Here is a 20,127-nt window from a genome sequence, read left to right on the forward strand (position 1 = left end):
ATTTTGCGAATATTTCGAGTAATTATTAAAGTACTCTATCATGGAATTGTGATAAATTGCATATCTTTTGTTTCCTAAGTTGAGTTTTTTTTAGCATCTATTGGCATTGATATTAAATTGTGAAGGAGTTTTTGTTCTCTTTGAGCTATAATTGTTTCAAGAAGATTTGAAGTAGGCTTTTGGTTTAATTGTGATATTTTAAGGGTTTTATCTTTAAATCTTTGTCTAGTGAAGTGAAAATTTCATTTTGGTGATTAAAGGGCTTTTGCGACATAAGCATTTCTAATCCTCGAATCTAGCTTCACCTCCTCATCTCGTGCAATTGCATATCAAGAGAGTTCTGCATAATTATAATTATTTCCAAGCATAAGATTGGTTGATAGAGAGATATGTACCCATCCATCTTTAGTTGAGAACCTTGCTTTTAATAGTACTTAAAACGGTGACCTTGGAGTCGTCAGAGCCACAACTCTTTGCAACGCTGAAGGCACCGGGGTATGTTAGATTTTCAGGAGAGGTATCGTTAATCACACATTTGTGTGCTTCACCTTATCTTCTCTCTGCCAATTACTATGAAATCAGACTCAATATAAAAATGATCAAAGGGTTAAAACTTAGATAGGCATTTAACTAAAATTAACCAATATTTCTGCATCTCACATTAGTTTTAGGATCTGCATTTCATATAAGATAGTTATTCATCCAAGCAGCAAGTGCTAATCAATTAATTGGTCTTAATTTCCCTAGCAAGATTGTTGACTCCATAAGGCACTGGTATCAATCGTTTAAATTTGATAAAATCCTATAAGTCTTGCTAAATCTTAATCAAGTACTTGGTTGCTTCACTGTGTCTCCCGAACTGGTTGGTTCTCAACTAAGTTCTTCTTCATTCCATTTCCATAGGTTCTACCCCCCTTAGCTTGCTGTAGCGAGACAACTTAAACGAAGAGATTGGGGATTAGGGTGACAACCCCCGATCTGAGCCGTTGTCGCGGTATCTAGACATTCTGTGCGACAACAACTCCCATGAGGAAGGGAATCCATTGAGAGTCACTGTAACAAGATCTGTATCATCAATGGTATCTCCAATGGATGCAAGCTCATCTCTGATTTGGGAGACTCTCATAAGATACAAGACAACAAAATTTGATCTAGTCATCATAACACTACAGAGACGACTTCTCAAGGTTAACTTTCTGCTATTGTTGTTGTTCTCATACAACCTAGCAGAGCATTATATACTTCCTTGGCAGTCTTCAATGTAGCAACATGAGGAATCAAGTGGTCCTTTATAGAATCTACCAAGATTCTCCTAGCCTTGGCTTCATTCTTCGTATACTTGGTTTTCTCCTTAGCTTCCTTTGGCCTTGGATTAACTTTCTCCACATGATTCTGAAGCTCATTCTCTTCCAAGATAAGGAGTATCGTGATCTTCCAAGATTTAATGTTGATGGCACCATTTAACTTGTCTTCAACTCCGAGACTTGGTGTCATTTTGACAATAGATCCAAAAACCAATCAAGTTGTTGAACACTTGTTTCTTAGGCTGATTTCAGTCGCTACCCTTTCAACAAAGCTCTGATACCACGTTGAATTTTCTACAGGGTACAAAATAGAATTCTATTTTTTGCTAGATAATTACTTCCTATTGATTTTACACACAATATTCTTATGCCATTGATATCATTGAGAAATTACAGTTTAACAAATATCAACAATAAATGCATAAGAAACAATAAAGATCATAGAAAGACAATCATGCACAATAAAAGAAAATATTTTACCCCGGGAAACCAAACCTTGGGAGAAAACTCAACAAATTTTCTTAAGAAAAATGATTCTTTAGCTTGGTTTACAAATCCATTTTTTCTAGAAATTTGTGCCAATATCCAAGTCAAAAATATTGGTCAAACTCGGTCAAACTCTAGCAAGTCAACATTGGTCAAAATGACCAAAACAACTAAAAGTCAATGTTGGTCAAATGGTAAGTGTGTGGTCAAATTCGGCCATGTGGTCAAAGTTCGGCCCTGCGATCAACTGTTAAAATTGGTAACTAGGTCCAAACTCCATGTGTGTCATCTTATTAATGGCAGCTGGTATTTTTCTTGGATCCCTCTCATCGAGAGGTGTAGGATTGATCTAAAGATTATCTGATTCCGATAAGTATTCATGGAGATATGAATTTATTAGTGTTATGGGACAATTCGTCAAGGTTGGCTAGCAACCAAATAAACCCACTTGCGCCCCCAACGTTTTAGTATAAATAAAGGTGGCCTTCAAGTCATTTCACTCACTCACTCTTGAGATCTCTTTTCATTTTGTTTTGGGTTTGATGAAGATGAGATCTAGAGGGAGTGCCCTAGGTGATACAAGGATAAGGACTGAAGGTTGATGTGAATGCTTGTGTGGTTAGCATGTTAGACAATATGGTTAGATGCAGCATGGTGTTAGAGACAACAGTGAAGTGTAGCATAGTAATAGTTGGGTGCTGCTTGGTGATGGGAGCAACACAGTGATAAGAGTAGCTTGGTGATGGGAGCAACACAGTGATAAGAGCAGCTCAGTGATTGGGTGCAACATAGTGACAGATGCAGCATGATGATGAGGAGTAGCAGGATGATGAGGTGCAGCACAGTGATGGGTGCAACATGGTGATGGAATCACCTTGGAGAATCAGCTGAAGCAGCAAGTCTTCAACTGATCTCATGTAGTGATGATCTATTCTCTTCTCTAGAAAGTCGAAGTGTTGACCTCTGCTGTAAATGTACTCTCTCTCTCTCTCTTTGCTGAACTATTGAAGCACACATAAGAAGAATTGATCAAGGGTTTCCCCACATTGGGGTTTGTCCCTGGCTAGCACCACATCTTGTGTCCTCTTGTCTTGGCTTGTCTTTTGTGATTTATGTTTATGTTCTATCTGCAGTTTACTTTAATGCTGATGTGATTGCTAATCTGGAAAAGGTATTGAGCTAACTATGAAAATTGAATTAAATTGCTCTAAGCATAGAACATACCTAAACTTAACATCAACCTTGCGGCCTGCGGTCAACTCTTGCAGCTGTGGTCAACACCTGTTGTTTGCGGTCAACTCTACGGCCTGGTCAAATCTCAGTCAAGTAGCTTGGTCAACAACAGTCAAACTCGTCCAACCATCACACGTGTCGCTATTCAATGAAGAAAGATAGACCTTAGAAAAATCTGATTTCTCCTTGTTTATACTTGCTTTTGCGGCCCACTTGTTTCCTTGGGCCGACTTGGTGTCCCCAATTTTTGTTTTTTATTTTTTTGTTTTGTTTATTATTTTAATTTTCTTAGGCCGACTTGGAGACCTCTTTGGCATGTTGGAATACCTCCCCATGCTACAAAAGAATCAACAAGAACAACCTATCCAAGATAAAACATTGAAATCTTCAGGTAAAAAAGTCCAAGATGAAGAAAAGCCCAATTAATATCACAGCTCAGAAAGTTGCCAAACCAAAAGATATTGTAATGTTGCAGTACAAACAATGGAAATTCCAAGTGAAGATCCAACAACCAACCAAACAACATCAATGTGTGAAGAAAACATATACCTGAAGTAAACCAAGAAAATGTTGCACACATGATAAGGGAAAATCATATCACAAGAACTCCTTATCGACATCCACATTATAAGAATAGGTGCACTAAACAATCAATGTATTAACATCACTCAGAAGGTAAACAATTAACCCATCTCCTAAAGGATATTCATACCCGTATCATCAAGTCTCATGATAACAATTTATCTTGGGAAGCCTATAAGTGCAATGTTCCATAGCAGATCGAATTAGGATGGTCAGATCGTGTTACAATTGGACAATTCTGCTCATCGTTTAGAAGATCATATTCTACTTAGTGTCATCAACCTTGACAACATAAAAAAAAGAACCAGACGAAGTTATTACAAATGAAATTCGAAGACATAAAGTCTTTTCATCAATATGCTTTGAGGACAAAGCGTTTCTAAAGGGAAGGTAATGTTATGAACATAAATATATATAAAATAGTTAAATAATAAATAATAATAATTAGTTAATAGTTAATAAATAGACACATAAAAGGACATGTCTCTATGAAAATACATGACTTCTTATGAAAGGGCATTTCCACCTAATTTTTATAATGCGATCTTCATTTCTAATAACGTTCATACTCATGCATTCTATATATAATTTTTATCCTAAAATGGATGTCTTGATATTCCAAATATTTTGGATACTTTATTGGTGAGCGATATTTGGTTATCACACCAACAAGTCAGCCAGAAACTGGGCAGACTTGATTTTGTAGACTGAACTATTTTCCCAATGCATATACTCTAGGCTAATAGAGTTGAAAAAACATGGTGGTGGCCATAGACCCTCATTGCATATACTGTAGTCTAATAGAAATGAAAAACATGGTTGGTGGTGGCCATATTGTTGTTCTACAACTATTAATATGCTGCTGTTCATATACCAACCTACATTCAACTTAACCTTGGATCTATCAAGCACCGAGACCCAAAAGCGATTAAATACCACATGGTGTAAAAACTTGAGGAATGGTTTGCACCTTCAGTGATTTCATGTTTCGTCCCTCTTGGCGCTTGGTGGATCTGAGGTTAAGATGGATTTAGGCTGGTTATATATATATAAATTTTTTAAATATGAAAAGCTGACATGGTGTCAGTATTACACCCACTAATAACACTTGTAATCCTTACTAAGCTGTAGAATGCAGCTCTGAATGGAATTATTTGGATATATTTTTACCATGCAGCAATTTGACTTTTTATATTGTGAACTTTTATTTAACTTGTCAATCCCTCCAAAACTTTCGTTGATTTTTTATAGCTACGTTTTTATGTTTCTTCTAACGTGTCAATGCCTAATCTGATTTGGAGCTATTCTTTCCTTTTAGATATTTTCCAGGAGGCAGGGCTACCGCTTTGGTTGCGTCCTTATGAAGTTCTTGTTACTTCTTCGTATACTGCTTTGATCGAAACGATTCCAGACACGGTAACTATAATTGTTGGCATCTACAACTTTTCTCTCATTTGACATCCTGCAGTTGTTTATTTTGGCTCTTAATTTAGCATTTCTTGAGCAGGCATCATTACATGCTATTAAAAGCAGGCATCCAAACATCACAAGCTTGCGGGAGTTCTTTACAGACAAATACAAGGAAAACTCACCTTCTTTCAAGCTTGCTCAGGTTATATCTCTTATTTCTTGACTAAAATTGAGTTGAATTCCTGTTATTCATTGTTCTGGGATAAATATAATCTGTATGTTTTCTTCCCAACCCCACTTGGCCAAAAACTGATTTAAATTAGGGGTTTGCTTGCCCCTTTTGTCAATATCGAATAATTAGCAATGACAAACAACTAAGTATGAATGAAATTACAGTGGATCCATGATTTTAGTGGTTCAGTTTTGATTTCTTCTTTCCTCACTGAGGCACAGATCTCACTTCCCGGTGCACTGTCTACCCTTTAAGAGTTCATCAATGCTTTTATCGAATATTGTGTAGATTTGACTATTCATACATCTTTTTTTTGGCATTTCCCCATCTGTTCAGACAAATAGCAAAAGCACTACATTATGTTAGGGAAAGCTGATGATAGACATGTAGAGGAAGGACAATTTACCCTAAACACACTGGTTGACCTGAATTTGGCTTTGAAATATGGAAAGCAAGGAGGCACTCTTGAGCCAACCTGCACCTGGAACTTGCAAGTAGATCTGCACATGGAATCCAAGATCTGACCTGCACTGGGCACCCCATGACTTACACATACATTGCAACCCAACCTGTGTAAACCAGTGATCTGATTTTGAATTTGGACCCAATCTGCTCAGGGATTGCAACCTGATCTGCAAATTCATTCTTGCGGCTAGACCTTACTTTTGTTCCCTACAAATTCTTACCCCCATCCCTGGAACTTGCGGTGCCTCACATAACTTGCTTATCTCATCTTTACTTGTGATTATGTGTCTAAATTCCCTTGTCCCAAATCTCCGGTGTTGTGCAAATCTTAATAAAGTAATTGAAACCTTCATAACCCCACTATGGAGTCCAATCACATAGGAGTTTGATGGATAGAAAAGACAACTATTGAAAAGAGAAAGCTCTGAGGTGCACTAACATGATAAGAAAATTGCAGAATTGGTACAATGTTGACAGTGATCTTGAAAGTGAAAGCTCTGACTCAATAGGATGGACAGACAACTTTGTGTGGTAGTAGTTTATATTGGGGAGACACGAGAGAAACAAACTACTGTAAAAGTCCTCATTGACATACAGTGATATAAAAAGTGAAGACGCTACTTTCTGTAGTTAAGCTGCTTTCTAATCCAAGTTTGACAAGGATTGAATCCAGCACCACTTCAACACATGGACTAAGGGGCTTAGTTAACAAAGGGTGATCTGCTAAAATTTTGATTTTCAGGCATTCATGGTGCCTTTAAAGTTTAGTGTCAAAGGGATAAACCGAGATATTTTCATTAGTGTCCAATGAGAGTATTTGGAGTATGCATGGGTGAGACAAGATGACTCTCAGAATTTGATTCTGGAAGGTATGATTAGGGTGTCAAAAATTTGATTTGATTATAACAGATCAATGGATTAGTCCATATTCTAGGTATGTATGATTGGGAGTGTCAAAAATTTGATTTGGTTAGAACTTAGAACAGAACAATAGATATTTCAGAAAGTGGGATTTAATGGCACCAATGGTGTTCAAGGCCTTCATTTACATTTTTTATATCATAAACATGCATTAGAGAAGTACATTAAAGAAACTATATTGTGTTGAAAGTTGTTTTATAGAAGGAAGAAAACATACATTTTGTAAACATCATTCACCATCAAGGAGGGTGATCAGGAACTATTTCACTAAAAGAAGGAAAAAGTCATCTAAAATGCTTTATTGATTCAAAAGCATATTTGAAGTACATCTGCAGCCCACCCACAACTAAAATTTCTTTAAATACTAGGACATGCAACTATATAGCCTTTCTGAAGTAGCTGTCAAATAGAATATTTAACATCAGTTAAACACGTTTGACATATTCTCTCTCACGAGAAGAAGAGAAAGTTACCTGGTCATAATGCACAATCATTAGTTTTCTGTATTTTCAATCAATAGTTTGTGAACAATGAAATTATGGGAGGGCTGTATTCTGCAAATTCTTCTTCTGTTATTGACAATGAAACTGCTTTTTGCTTTGCACTAGTGACAAAATGCTATTGTTGTGAGTACTGTTTCTTATGTTCATAAGCACCTTTGTCTGGCAGTGTTTCAGATGTAGCTAGACTGGATAGAATAGAGTCTAGTCAAAGACACATCCTAAAACATTAATCAATGTTTTCTTATCTTCATTGCTTAAAACTTTAAAAGGACTCTGCGATGAGACATGTTTAGAGGAGAGCTTTACACAGTGCACTGTAGGGTTTTTTCAACTGGCCATTTTTTCAGATGCAATCAGGCTGGATAAAGTAGAGTCTAGTTAAAGATATTTCTTAAAACTCTATACAATGCTGAGAACCTTATGAGACTTGGTGCTGCTTACTACTTGCCTTCAAGGTTGGTGTTACGTACTGAAAGTGCCATAGAGATGTGACATTTGGATATGAACAGCGGCCCTCAACGGAATTAGAAGGCTGTTGAAAATGTGTTGGAATGGAAGGAGTATTCATGTGAATGGGCTTATACAGCAAAACATAAATTCAGTTAGTTGAAGATTCTTTATGAATATGTTGCCTACAGACAGCAAAAGATTCTCCTCCTAGTTGTTGCCTACAGACAGCAAAAGATTCTCCTCCTAGTTGTTGCCTATAGAAGACAAATACTCAACACTGACTATTAAAACTTGTTTGCGTGGTGTTCCCTGCACAACTTCAAGATGTAATTTTTTAGATCACAAATAGAAAATTGCTCAAAATTATGCTGGACTTAAGCAAGGTCCTTGTTATTAAACTCTGCAAAGATTGAGTCCATGCCCCTGAAACATTTTAAATCTACTATAGACAAGTAACTTCAGAACTGAGGATAAAGTTAAAATTATTTTCATTTGGAAGCACAGTTTCATTTTTTCCCTGTTTGTGTCCATTGTGTGGTTTGGCCTTATATGTTTTTGGGATGTTGAGTTCATTCTACAAGCAGAATAGAGGATAAAGTTGAAAGTATTTTCATTTTGAACCACTATTTCATTTCCTTCCTGTGTGTCCATTGTGTGGCTTGACCTTACATTTTTGGAATGTTGAGTTCATTCTACAAGGGGATGGGGTGAGAGTTCTTTGCATTTGGCACAAGTTTAATTTAATTTTATCTTCTTATGCAGAGAAACTTTGTTGAGAGCATGGCTGGATATTCCATATTGTGTTACCTACTTCAGGTAAATCTTCTGCATAGGATTTTTTTTACCATTGTTCAAGTCAATATGAATTTTACACCCTGTGATGCTTTTGATTTCTCTGTGTACAAGGATATAATATGGAAAATTAGAAAAAGGCAACCTACAACATTCATAAATTATGGGTATGGTCCATTTTGGATTTTAACTTCTGGAGGATAAGACGTTCTTTTTCTTGTTTTCCCCTGCTTCTTATCCTGCTGCTTCCCTGTCTTCTCGAGCAGGTTGGTGGTTGCCAGCCAGAAACCAGCACTGATGAAATTAATCAGGGTATAGCCTTTTAGATCAAATACATATTTCTCCTGCTTTCTAGCCTTATCGGTATATTGGATTTTCAGGGAGTTGATAATTTCTGAGAAAACAATTTTTGAACTCTATAGCAATCTTAATGTGTACATGATACTAATTAGCACGCTTCAAATATATCACTCTTAAATAGTAACATATATGGATAGAAAAGAAGCAATTTTGCGAATAATATTTCAAATGCTATTAAGTTGAAGATCAGGGCGGCACTTTACATGCCTATGATGTGAGTAGGTGGACTCTGCAATTCAAAGAATATTGAATGCTAACTTGCATGGAAGCGGGTATGGATCTGGATACTAGGAAACAACATGCAAACACCCACATATATATTGTTGAAAAAAAACCATGAATCGGAAACATAGAAAATTCAGATATCAAAATATATTTTGTTCCTGTTTGTTCTCAACTCTGAAATGCAGATTGCTATGAAGAGTCCATCTTTGTGTGTTTTAGGCAATGTCACATGGTTCGAGTTTGAGTTCGGGTTCGACAATGATTAGGTTTGGATTGAGTTCGAATTTTTTGATGAGGTTCGGATGGGGTTCGGCGTTATATATATATATATATATATAAAATTAATTAATTAATTATAGGATAAAATAGTAAGATATCAACATCAGTAAACATAAAAAATGCTATCACAGACTTGGAAATTGCAAGAATAAATTACAAGCTTGAGTTGTGACATGAGGTTATGAGTTTTGATCTATAGACTTGGTCAATGGTTATGAGGTTCGATGAGGTTTGCGGAACCTCAAATTTTTTTTAAGGTTCTCCAAGATTCAAACCTCAAGGCATTGTTTTACAACCCTTCCCGTTTCAACTCCGAATCGGCCGTTTCGAACCGAGCCATAACCATAAACATTGACCCGGCCAGCAACCCGGCTCGGTTGACCGAGTCAACTATGACTCGGTCAACCCGGCCGGGTCCGTTATGACTCGGCCGAGTCAATGAACCTACGGCTGGGCAGCGTAAAACATGAAAAAAATTCACTTTTTTTGTGATTTTTGGTAAAGTTAAATTCAGTTTATGGATTCCAAAGGGTAATGGTAAATTGTTAAATGCTTTTGGGGTCCATTTCCCCCTCCCAAACCCTATTTAAGACAGCCAAATGCTCTCATTCACTCACAGCAGTCTTATGCATTTGAGTGAGAGTCTTCTTTGAGAATTAGTGAGCAGTTCTTGAGCTTGTTTTGGAGCAGCAGTGAGGAGTCTTGGAGGAGCATTGTAGCTGGAGTGAGGAGCTTCTTGGGCAGCCATTTGGAGCAGCATTGAGGAGCTGATTCTTGGAGCAAGCTTGAGGAGGCAGTTTGTGCCTGGAGGTATTTTTTTCCACCTCTATAAATCTGTTTTTGCTTAGTAAATTTTAGGTGCATATCAAGAAAGCTTAGAGAGTGTTTTTTGTCAAATAAATGAACATTGAATCAATTTTTTTTTTCATTTTCAGATTGTTTTCCTAGTCAAAAAATGGCACCTAGAGCAAAAGATCCTGCTTGGGCATATGTTGAAATGGTTGATAGTCAGATGCATTGCAAGTTTTGCCATAGGAAAATTAAGGAAGGTCCTGGGGGGATTCATAGGCTGAAACAACACTTGGCAGGGATTAAAGGCCAAATTACCGCATGTCCCTCTGATGAAATTGAGGAGATTAGAAATAATTTGTTGGCCAGCTTTGAAAAATTTAAAGAAGATAAGGCTAGGCAAAAAGAGATACAGGATGAAATTGGGAGGAAGAGGGAGATACAAAGAATGATGGCTACCAACCCCCACTATGATTTTGAGGGTTCTTCCTCTATCCCTCAAACTGATGCATCCAACCCTTTCCGTTATGTTCCTCCCTCTTTTGGTTTTGTTCAAGATAAGGGAAAGGGTAGAATGAAGGGTGATGTGACTATCAAAAGTTATTTCACTCCCTCCTCTCCATCAGATGCACATGGTCCTGAAGTTAGTAAAGGTCAAATTCAGCCCACTTTAGATGACCATTGGAAGAAAGAATTGAGGGAGACTGCTTGTGACTACATAGCTAGATGGTGGTATGATGCTGATATCCCCTTTAATGCTGCTCGTTCACCATATTATGAGCCTATGTTTGATGCCATACATGCTGCTGGAAAAGGCTTCAAAGGCCCTACTATGCAAGAGCTAAGGGGGTTTCGTTTGCAGAAAGAAATTCAATCCATTAATGAGTATTTGCAAGAGTTCAGGGACTCATGGGCAAGAACAGGGTGTACCATCATGTCAGATGGATGGACTGATCAAAGAAACCGTACCATCATAAACTTTCTTGTCTTCTGCCCACAGGGAACCATGTTTTTAAAATCAGTTGATGCATCTGATAAGGTAAAAGATGGCCACTTGTTGTTTCAGCTATTGGATGAGGTTATTGAGGATGTGGGGGTGGCTAATGTTGTTCAAATCATCACAGACAATGCCTCTAACTATGTTCTTGCTGCTAAACTGTTAGAGGAAAAACACAAGACCATCTTTTGGACCCCATGCGCTGCACCTCATGCTTGAGGATATTGGAAAATTAGATTGGGTCAGAAACACTGTAGATAATGCCAAAAGCATAACAAAATTTATCTACAATCATACACTGGTTTTGAGTCTCATGAGGAAACACACTGGAGGCAAGGATATTATTAGGCCTGCCATCACTAGATTTGCTACACATTTTTTGACATTGCAATCTATGCTTTCCCAACATAGAAACTTGCAAAAGATGTTTTCCAGTGATGAATGGAATCAAAACAATTGGTCTAACAAACCAGAAGGCAGAGAATTGAAAAGGAAAGTCCATGATGAAACTTTTTGGAGAAAGGCAGCAGAGATTGTGAAGCTTGCTGAGCCACTAGTTAAGGTGTTGCGGTTGGTGGATGGGGAAAGGTTGGCTATGGGCTTCATTTATGAGGCTATGGATCAAGCAAAGGAGCAAATAAAGACAGCATACAAGGATAGAGTGGCAAAGTATGGGCCCATTTGGGCAATCATTGATGAAAGATGGAACAATCAACTCCATCGCCCTATACATGCAGCTGAGTATTTTTTGAACCCACGGTATCATTATAAAGCTAAGGAGTCAGGAGCTTTGAGGGGGGAGGTCAGAGATGGACTGGTTGATTGCATTGAACGCATGATCCCATCGGAGTCTGATCAGCTGCAGATACATCAACAGGTCACATCCTTCAGCAATGCAACAGGTACCTTTGGGAAGAACCTAGCAAAGATTGCAAGAGAAGCAGATGAGCCAGGTAAACAAAAATTTCAATTTTCAATTTCTTAATGGTTTTACAGTTTTACTTTTTTTATTAAAGACTAAAGTTTGTTAAATCATTTATAATTTGAAAGTTAGATATAATTTGTAATTTTGTTGAGCTTCAGCCTTCATCTAACTCATAATTCATTACACTCCTATGTTTTTTGCAGCACAATGGTGGGAGGCCTTTGGTGGCCAGTGCCCTCAATTGCAAAAGTTTGCAATTCGTATTTTGAGTCAAACTTGCAGTGCATCTGGGTGTGAGCGCAATTGGTCTGTCTTTGAGAGGATTCACACAAAGAAGAGAAACCGTTTGGAGCAAAAACGGTTGAATGATCTAGTTTTTGTCCAATACAACCTTCGGCTCAGACGGAACCAATTGCTGAACAAAAGACCTGATTCAGATCCCATTGTGTTGGAAGACATTGATCCAACATCAGATTGGGTAGTGGAGAGTCGTCCACCAGAGTTTGATCCTGATGAGGATCTTGATGAACTTGAACTGGAACATCAACTTCAGCCTGTTCAGTTGAATGCAGATCCCGATCCACCAGCCTCAGTCTCACAGCCAGCAAGGAGTAGGACTCCAGTTGTAGGTGCTTCCTCTGCTCAGCCACGACAGAAGCGCAGCCGCATATCTACTCTATCTCAGCTTGCATCTGCTACACAGCCTGCTAGTGGTACTGGCACCACTTCTACAGTTGCAGTTGGAGACGATGATGATGAGGAGGAGGCATGGGGCCCCTTGTCTGACTCTGATGATGATGATCCAGAGATTGGTCGAGATGATCTTGGCTCCTCTGGCAGTAGCTACTAGCCAGTGGCCCAGTAGTACTAGTATTGGAGTCTGGTCACCATCACAGTTTACTTTTGTTGTAGAGGCCATTTCTAGCCTCCTTGGTTATTTGTATTTTGTTTTGAGTCTTTGATCATGTATGACAGTTGACTATGTATTGCCATTGGGTACCATTTTGATATAATGGATTGGTTCATGAGCCTACTTTGATCATATGTTGTCTTCCATCTATATTATAATGCTGTGTGTTTGGAAACGTGAATGAAAACCTTTAAAATTATGTTTAAAATATTTAAAATTATGTTTTTTTTATAAAAAAAATAAATATTTAATGTATTTTTTACAACGACCGAGTCATTGAAATCGAGCCGGCCGAGTCATTACCGAGTCGGAGTCGGAGTCGGAGTCGATCTTCGGCCGAGTCGAAGTCGGAGTCGGAGTCGTAAAACACTGCCTCAAGGTTAAACTTGTGTGGAAAAAGTCGGCAAAAAGTTGGAATTAAATCCAAAAATTCCGATTTTTCAGCAAAACGATTAAATCGGCCAACTTTTCACAGACTTTTTCACTACCGAAAAAATCGCGATTTAATCGAATTAATCCCGATTTTATTGGGAGTCGACCAAAAAAGTTGGCCATCGCTCCCAGGCCGCGGATAAGGGGCCGAAAAGGCTGATAAAAACATATTTTTTTGTTGTTTTTTCTCCTCTTTTATCAGCTTCTAGAGGACGACTAACTCCATTTGTATTTCTAGGGGCTGGGCCTTCTTCCTCTAGAGGAAAAGGCAAAGCCATTCCCTATTCCCGTAAAAGGGGACAGAGTATCTCAGTGACTGATTACTTTATGACATGTAGATGACTCATGATATACTTTTATTATATTTTTTGTTGATATTTTGACTCTTGAGAGTTGAGACTTAGACAAGACTCAAGATTCAGGAGTTGATTCTCTATTTGATATGTGATGTAGCACAAGACTTCATATACATATTATATATTATATTTCTTTACATGTTTATGTGGAAATGCGCTTTTTGATGTTGTGGATACTCTAGATGCTAAAAAAAATAAAAATAAATGAATATTTTTCGTGTTTTTTTAATTTTGCCAACTTTTTGCCGACTTTTTCAAAACAATCCCAACTTTAATGAGTTTTTCAACTTTTGGACCCTTGCCGATTTAATTCCGATTTCGACTTTTTCCACATTGGGTTAAAGTTTGACGAACCTTGTGACATAGGTTTTAGGATGATAGGGGGAGGGGCTAGGTTATAGACAAGAAATTAGGGTTTCAGGATCTCATAGTTTGCTTTTTTATTTATTTATTTTTATTTTATGTGTTTTTTGGAGGATATGTTATCTTGATTTTCCAGTGGGGCTAAAATGGATCTTGAGTTGATTATTACACATTTCCAAACCCAAAATCATTGTTACATGCCAGATAGAAAAGGTAAGATAAAGGAGAATGAACTTCAATTTTCAGAATTTAATATTACCATTAATTACCAAGGTCACAAACTTGCTAAAGCTCTACCCCTTATCTTTGTTTTATCTTAAGGGGATGTTGGATAAAAAATTGGGCGTTGGTGGGTGCAAGTGGGGCACCCAGGCGTCCCAACTTCAGTGCGCTGGAGGTGCCCAGTCGTCCCTAGTTTTGAAGGGGGTTGCTCAAAGTTCCTCTCTTTTGGGGAAACTCATCCCCTTCACTGGGGAAATGTTTCCCCAAAAAGTGGGGTGTGGGGAAATGTTTCCCCAAGTGCCCCCCTTGTTGAAAATTGGGCAGCTATCATCCAAATTTCACCATTAAAATCATTTACAACCATGGAGAAAAGTCACTTTTACTCATTTGTCCAGGTCGGCCTCAAAGTTGACCAGTTGGCCCTACCAAGGGAAATTGACCCTCCAAGACCACATATGAATAGACCTTATGTTGGAGCTCATTTAGACATCACCACACATCACAAACAAGTTCGATCGTCTCTGAAATTGCTGGAGACATTCCACATGTGCAAAGGAGGATAGAGAGGATTCTGATCTGTGTTGACTTTTTCTGTTTTGGGACTGCATTGACAAGTGTTGACTGTCTTTGACTTGGGCTGCTTGAATCTGATCTGACCAAATTCTTTTCTGTGGTTGAAGGCCCTGCATTCAAGGAGACTTTGACTGGTTTGACCAAACTTTTAAGGGCATTTTGACTTAGTTAGACCACAGGCTGGACTAGGGTTTGACCATAGGTTTGACTGTGGAAGTTTGACCAAGAATTGCAGTAGTATGTCTCTTTTTTGACTGAGATTGACTAGGGAAGGAAGGCTGAATTTATTGCTGGGTTGACTGAACTTTTCTGGGCAGTTTGACTGTTGACTGCACCTCCATAAGCCAAAAATTTGCAGATTGATATTTTGGACCAGATCTGACTTTATCTCTCAACATTGATTGTTTTTGGATTGGTTGACTTGGAAAGTCGGAGGCTTGACTTTGACTGGTTGTTGGATGTGCTATAAGACTTTGTATCTCATGCTGAACATTGATTGACTAATAGAAGAAGAAGAATTGATTAACGGTTTTCCCTCTTGTGGGGTTTTCGCTGGTCTTTTACCAAATCTATGTGTCTCATTGTGCTTGGCTATCGTCTATTATGCATTTACTGTTTATTGTTCTAATTGCTGAACTGTTATTGGGGTGATTGAAATTGGAAGAAATTGTTTTAAGTGATTATAACATCAAAGAACACTGTGAATAATTAACATGGTATCAAAGCTAAGGTGAAGGTTAGCCTAAGAGACCAGGGAGCACTCCTTTGATGCACCCTTTTTGCTGATTGGTGATCAACTTTATTGGGTAAGATGACTACATCCTATTTCAAGATTGAAGAGACGCTGAATGATGCGTCCAACTTTGCAGCTTGGAGGGTTAGATTGGATCTCACACTTGAAGAGAATGATGTGATGGAATATGTGCAAGGTCAAGTAGCTGAACCCCCTGAGAATGCCAATGCTAGTACCAAGTCCAAGTACAAAAAGGGTGAGGGGAAGGCCAAGAAGATCATTATTGATTCTCTCCAGGGTCATCTCATCACCTACTCCAAGATGAAGAAGTCAAAGGAGATGTATGACAAATTGATTGGGATGTATGAGGTCGACAATCTAAGTCAAGTCATCTCTTTGAAGAGTCAACTTCGTGACATCAAGATGAACACGTTTGGAATTATTACAACCTACTTCATGAGGATCTTTCAAATAAGAGATCAACTTCGTTCCATTGGAGAAGTCATCCCTGATAGAAAACTTATGTAAATGACCCTTGGAGGACTCCCCATGTCTTGGGGGACATTCATTGCAAGCATTAGTTGCAGGAAAGAGCTCCCTACATTTGATGAACTTTTGGGCAATTGCACTCAAGAAGAATCTAGGCTCATTTCCAGAGGAAGAATCCAGAGACAAGGAGGAGGAGAGCCTATAGCCTTTGCAGCCAATGTGAAGAAAGGAAAAGGGAAAGTAAGACCTTCCAAATGGAAGCCTAAAAAGCTAGCCCCCACATTCATCAATAATAGAAGGGACTTTTCAAAAGTCCAGTGCTACAGGTGTGACAAATTTGGACACATAGCCCGTGATTGTCCTGATAGAAGAAATGCTCAAAGATCTCGCAACAACAACAATGGCAACAACAACAATTTCAACAATAAAAGAAGAGGAAGTGATATTGCTGCCCATGCAAGTGTTGAAGAGACCTAACGCCCTCAAAAGAGGTCTAAGAACTCAAAGTATGCTAATAATGTTGCAAGTTCTCAATCTGAATATGTTCTCGTTGTTGCTCTTTCTAGCTCATCTTTAGATAGTTTGATAGTTGGTTGGTGGATAGTGGGGCGTCTAGACAAAGATGGCCACCCATATATTCGTCTGCCCATGATGACATAAGCATTCATTTGCTGATTTTTACTCAAGAAATTTGAAACATTATTTGTGAACCAAGGTTTCTTGGGAGTGGAAGCAGAAGCAGGGGCTGGGAGTGATATTTCAAAAGCTCCTAGGTTAGGAGCGAATCAAGAGCGAATTTTTGTATAATATATATCTTTATATATTTTGATGTATATATGTCAACAAAAGCATGTCGAATGAGAGGCAAAATTGTATTGTTACAAAGATGGCCAAGTGTATGTTATGGAACAAGTTTATTACAAAGGAGGTCTTGGGCTGAGATAGTATTCGCAACAATATACCTGCTGAATAGATCCCCCACATTGGTAGTGATAGATGTTAAACACACATGGACAACAAAGAATAGGAAAGATAAATCATTCAGTACATTTTTTATTAACAGGAGATGTACATTTATAATACAATGTTGTGACTCTTGGGTTTCAGATCCCAAGGTCTCTTGGACTGCTTAGTCTTTTCGGCTTCCACACTAACCCTTTAGGATTAGGTGTCCAACATTCCCCCCCTTAATCCGAAGGGTTATGTATGAGTCCAAGAAGAGAGCTGTAATACAAAATGTGCAAAAATGCATGGGAGCACTAGGCTGAATGTGCTCTATGAAATGTTGGTAAAAAAGGGCGGTGGTTTAAGGATGACCACCAACACTGGAACGCTTAGTGCAGTTCCCGGAACTCTTCCAAAACTGGCAAGAAACTGAAGTTTTCTGCTAGAGGAAGTGTTCTCAATCTGTGATGGTTTAAGGATGACCAACAACTCTGGAATGCTTAATGCAATTCCTCGAACTCTTCCAAAACTGACAAGAAGCTGGAGTCTTCTGCTAGAGGAAGTGTTCTTAATCTGTGATGGTTTAAGGATGACCAACAACTCTGCGATTCCTGGAACTCTTCCAAAACTGGCAAGAAGCTGGAGTCTTCTGCTAGAGGAAGTGTCCCAGATTGCCAACTGAAGGCATGTTCAGGGGCATCTTTGTCTCTGGCTACAACTCTGAAACTGGTGTGGCAGGTTGTGGCTCAGGCTCGCTTGATGTGGCTTTGAAGCTTGTAGATGACCATCATTTCCCCCCCTGTCAGATACAAGGTGAGAAGATGGAGAAAACTCAACTGCAAGACTATTCAATACTCTGGAACAAGTTCTGATATGTGTTTGGAATATCTTCTTGGCTGTTGATGCCCATTGCCAAGAAGCGATCCATCCAAGATGAATCTTTGTTCTTGCAGGACGTTTGTTTCTGAAGCATCTGTTTGAAGAATGAGTGGTTTTATGACAGTGCTTACATGGATGAAGATCAAAACAATGATCTTTCAAATGGCCAACTCGGTCACAGTGTTGGCATTTCACGATCTGTTGTTGTTGTTGTTGTTGTGGAAGAGGGGCAGAATCTGGAACAAATGGAGGTGAACTGTCATGAATAAATCCAGCACTCTGAAACTGAATGGGCTTGGAGTAGTCTGGAATATGAAAGGACAAGTCCTTGTCATATCCAAGACCAGTTCTGTGCTTGTTGTGGACAAGCTGTTCCCAAGGTCTAATGATGGGCTTGGGAAGTGCAGACTGAACCTCTGCATCTGCATGTAACTTTGTTGCTTTATCTGAATGAACTGTAACATTATTGACATGCTGCTGATGGGTGGTTGTCTCAACGTTCTGAACAAAAACAGGTTCAGAATGATGTCTATGTAGCTCTTCTTGCTGTAGCTGTGATTCAAGCTGCAAAAAATCAATCTTTTCCTGGACATTATATAAGCATGTCTGAATTTCTGAGAGAGATCCCTTGCTGATTTTTAATGTGTCATCAATAGTGGATTGTATAAGAGTTTTCATGAACTCTAATACTTCAGTAATTGTAGCCATTTTTCTCAATAGAAATGCACCACTAGAAACTTGTTTTGGAGTGAAAATGTACCCTAAATAATCACAATGCTTGCAACAAATAGCAGACAATCACCCCAACAATTAAAGCAATCTTCTCATTAGAATCTGTTGAGAAAAACAAATTTGTTTGTTGCACATAAATTTATGCCCAAACTGCACAATAGGAACAAGTAAATTGAACAAGCATCAACTTTAAATTGAATTGGATCTTTCAAATACTCCTTCACTTTCAAATCAGCATCAGCAACAGGTTCCCAGAATCCAGGTTCTTTAAAACGGACTAGTAACATGCATCTCAGCCTTTTTTTTTTTTTTACCCAAATCAAAAACCTCAATCGCTGGCAATTTCACAACTGTACCATTGTCTTTTAATGCTTCCACATGTAGTAATAGTCTCCAAATAAACTTATATTATCCAGTAGCAAATTCAGAGATTAAATGCAACGACCATTAAGTGATAGCTACTACATAATGGACTGTTCTTATTCAAAAACTTTCTTAAAAAAAGAACAGATTGGAAGATAGAACTCGACAATTAAATGTCAGCGAATACAAATTAGCTCATTCAACTTTTGAGATAGCATACAGTCCCTTTAATGCAGCTACATCAATAACAGAAGGTGGAAACACGCAAAGAGATAAATATAGCCCAGAGACAATGAAATAGTCTGCACTTCCAGATTGTAGCAGCTTGTTCAACCAGCAATTAATAGAGGGTGCAATCAGCTTAAGGCAACTCAAATAAGGATCGTGGCTCTTCCAACATTACCAGCAACAACTTGAAACTTTATGCAGTCAACAGTAAACCCCAAATCAAGCCTCTTTGTGATGACAGGCAGCCCCAATGTACAGTTAACTACAACAACTTGGCCCAGATTTTATTAGTGGCTCATTCAGCTATAAAAGACAGTGACCACGGTTCTGGAATGGTGTAAATGCTTCCCTCTTCACACTCAGAAAAATAACTTGACCATTATAAGCTTCCAGAATAACAACGATTTAAGGATGCGCCAGATGAGTTTGATGAAACAACAATGACTCGTAGTAGTTTCACTTCATGAATAGATACGAGGGTCGATCAATAAATGAAAAACTTGCCTTCGGTATTAAGCTCCATCTCATACCCCAACTTCCTAAATTGTCTACAGATGTCTGAATTTACGTAGTAGTTGAAACTGAACTTGCAAACAGCCAAGAATGAGTTTTATGGAGCGGAATGAATCTCACTTTGTGGTGGATGGCAACGAATTGTATGTTGATGGGTGGAATTCGTACTGGTTAATGGACCAAGGCGTGGACGATTTCAACAGGCATAGTGTGAAGAAAATACTCAGGAGAGGTGCGGAAATGGGTCTCATCGTGGTTCGAACATGGGCCTTTAATGATGGAGGATACAATGCTCTTCAACAGTTACCTGGAATTTTCGAGTCACCATGGATGGTAGAATGGTAGGGACATATTCTTGTGATTGGTCCATCCCTGGGACTAGATTTCGTTCCACATTTTTCTGATACTTATGATACTTTCATTCCGAAAATTCTGA

General features: G+C 38.5%; 1 protein-coding gene across 15 annotated transcripts in view; it reads left to right on the top strand.

Moving 5' to 3' along the window:
• Window positions 1–20,127, top strand: part of LOC149206275 (phosphatidylinositol 4-kinase beta 1-like) — a 184,216-nt gene that overhangs the window by 122,945 nt on the left and 41,144 nt on the right. For 5 of the 15 annotated variants that reach the window (XM_089395383.1, XM_089395388.1, XM_089395386.1 and 2 more), the window contains 5 exons: window positions 4,924–5,021; window positions 5,113–5,217; window positions 8,349–8,402; window positions 8,493–8,545; window positions 8,645–8,690. In XM_089395383.1, the coding sequence (XP_089251509.1) occupies window positions 4,924–5,021; window positions 5,113–5,217; window positions 8,349–8,402; window positions 8,493–8,545; window positions 8,645–8,690 (356 nt within the window). Of the gene's footprint in view, window positions 1–4,923; window positions 5,022–5,098; window positions 5,218–8,348; window positions 8,403–8,492; window positions 8,546–8,644; window positions 8,691–20,127 lie in introns of those variants that run through there. The other 10 variants (XR_016252539.1, XM_089395390.1, XM_089395391.1 and 7 more) reach the window with 5 other exon arrangements.

Source organism: Pinus tabuliformis, chromosome 1_2, assembly GCF_031772625.1.
Source record: "Pinus tabuliformis cultivar Carrire ecotype Pingquan chromosome 1_2, CPIR1, whole genome shotgun sequence".
NCBI classification, from domain to species: domain Eukaryota; kingdom Viridiplantae; phylum Streptophyta; class Pinopsida; order Pinales; family Pinaceae; genus Pinus; species Pinus tabuliformis.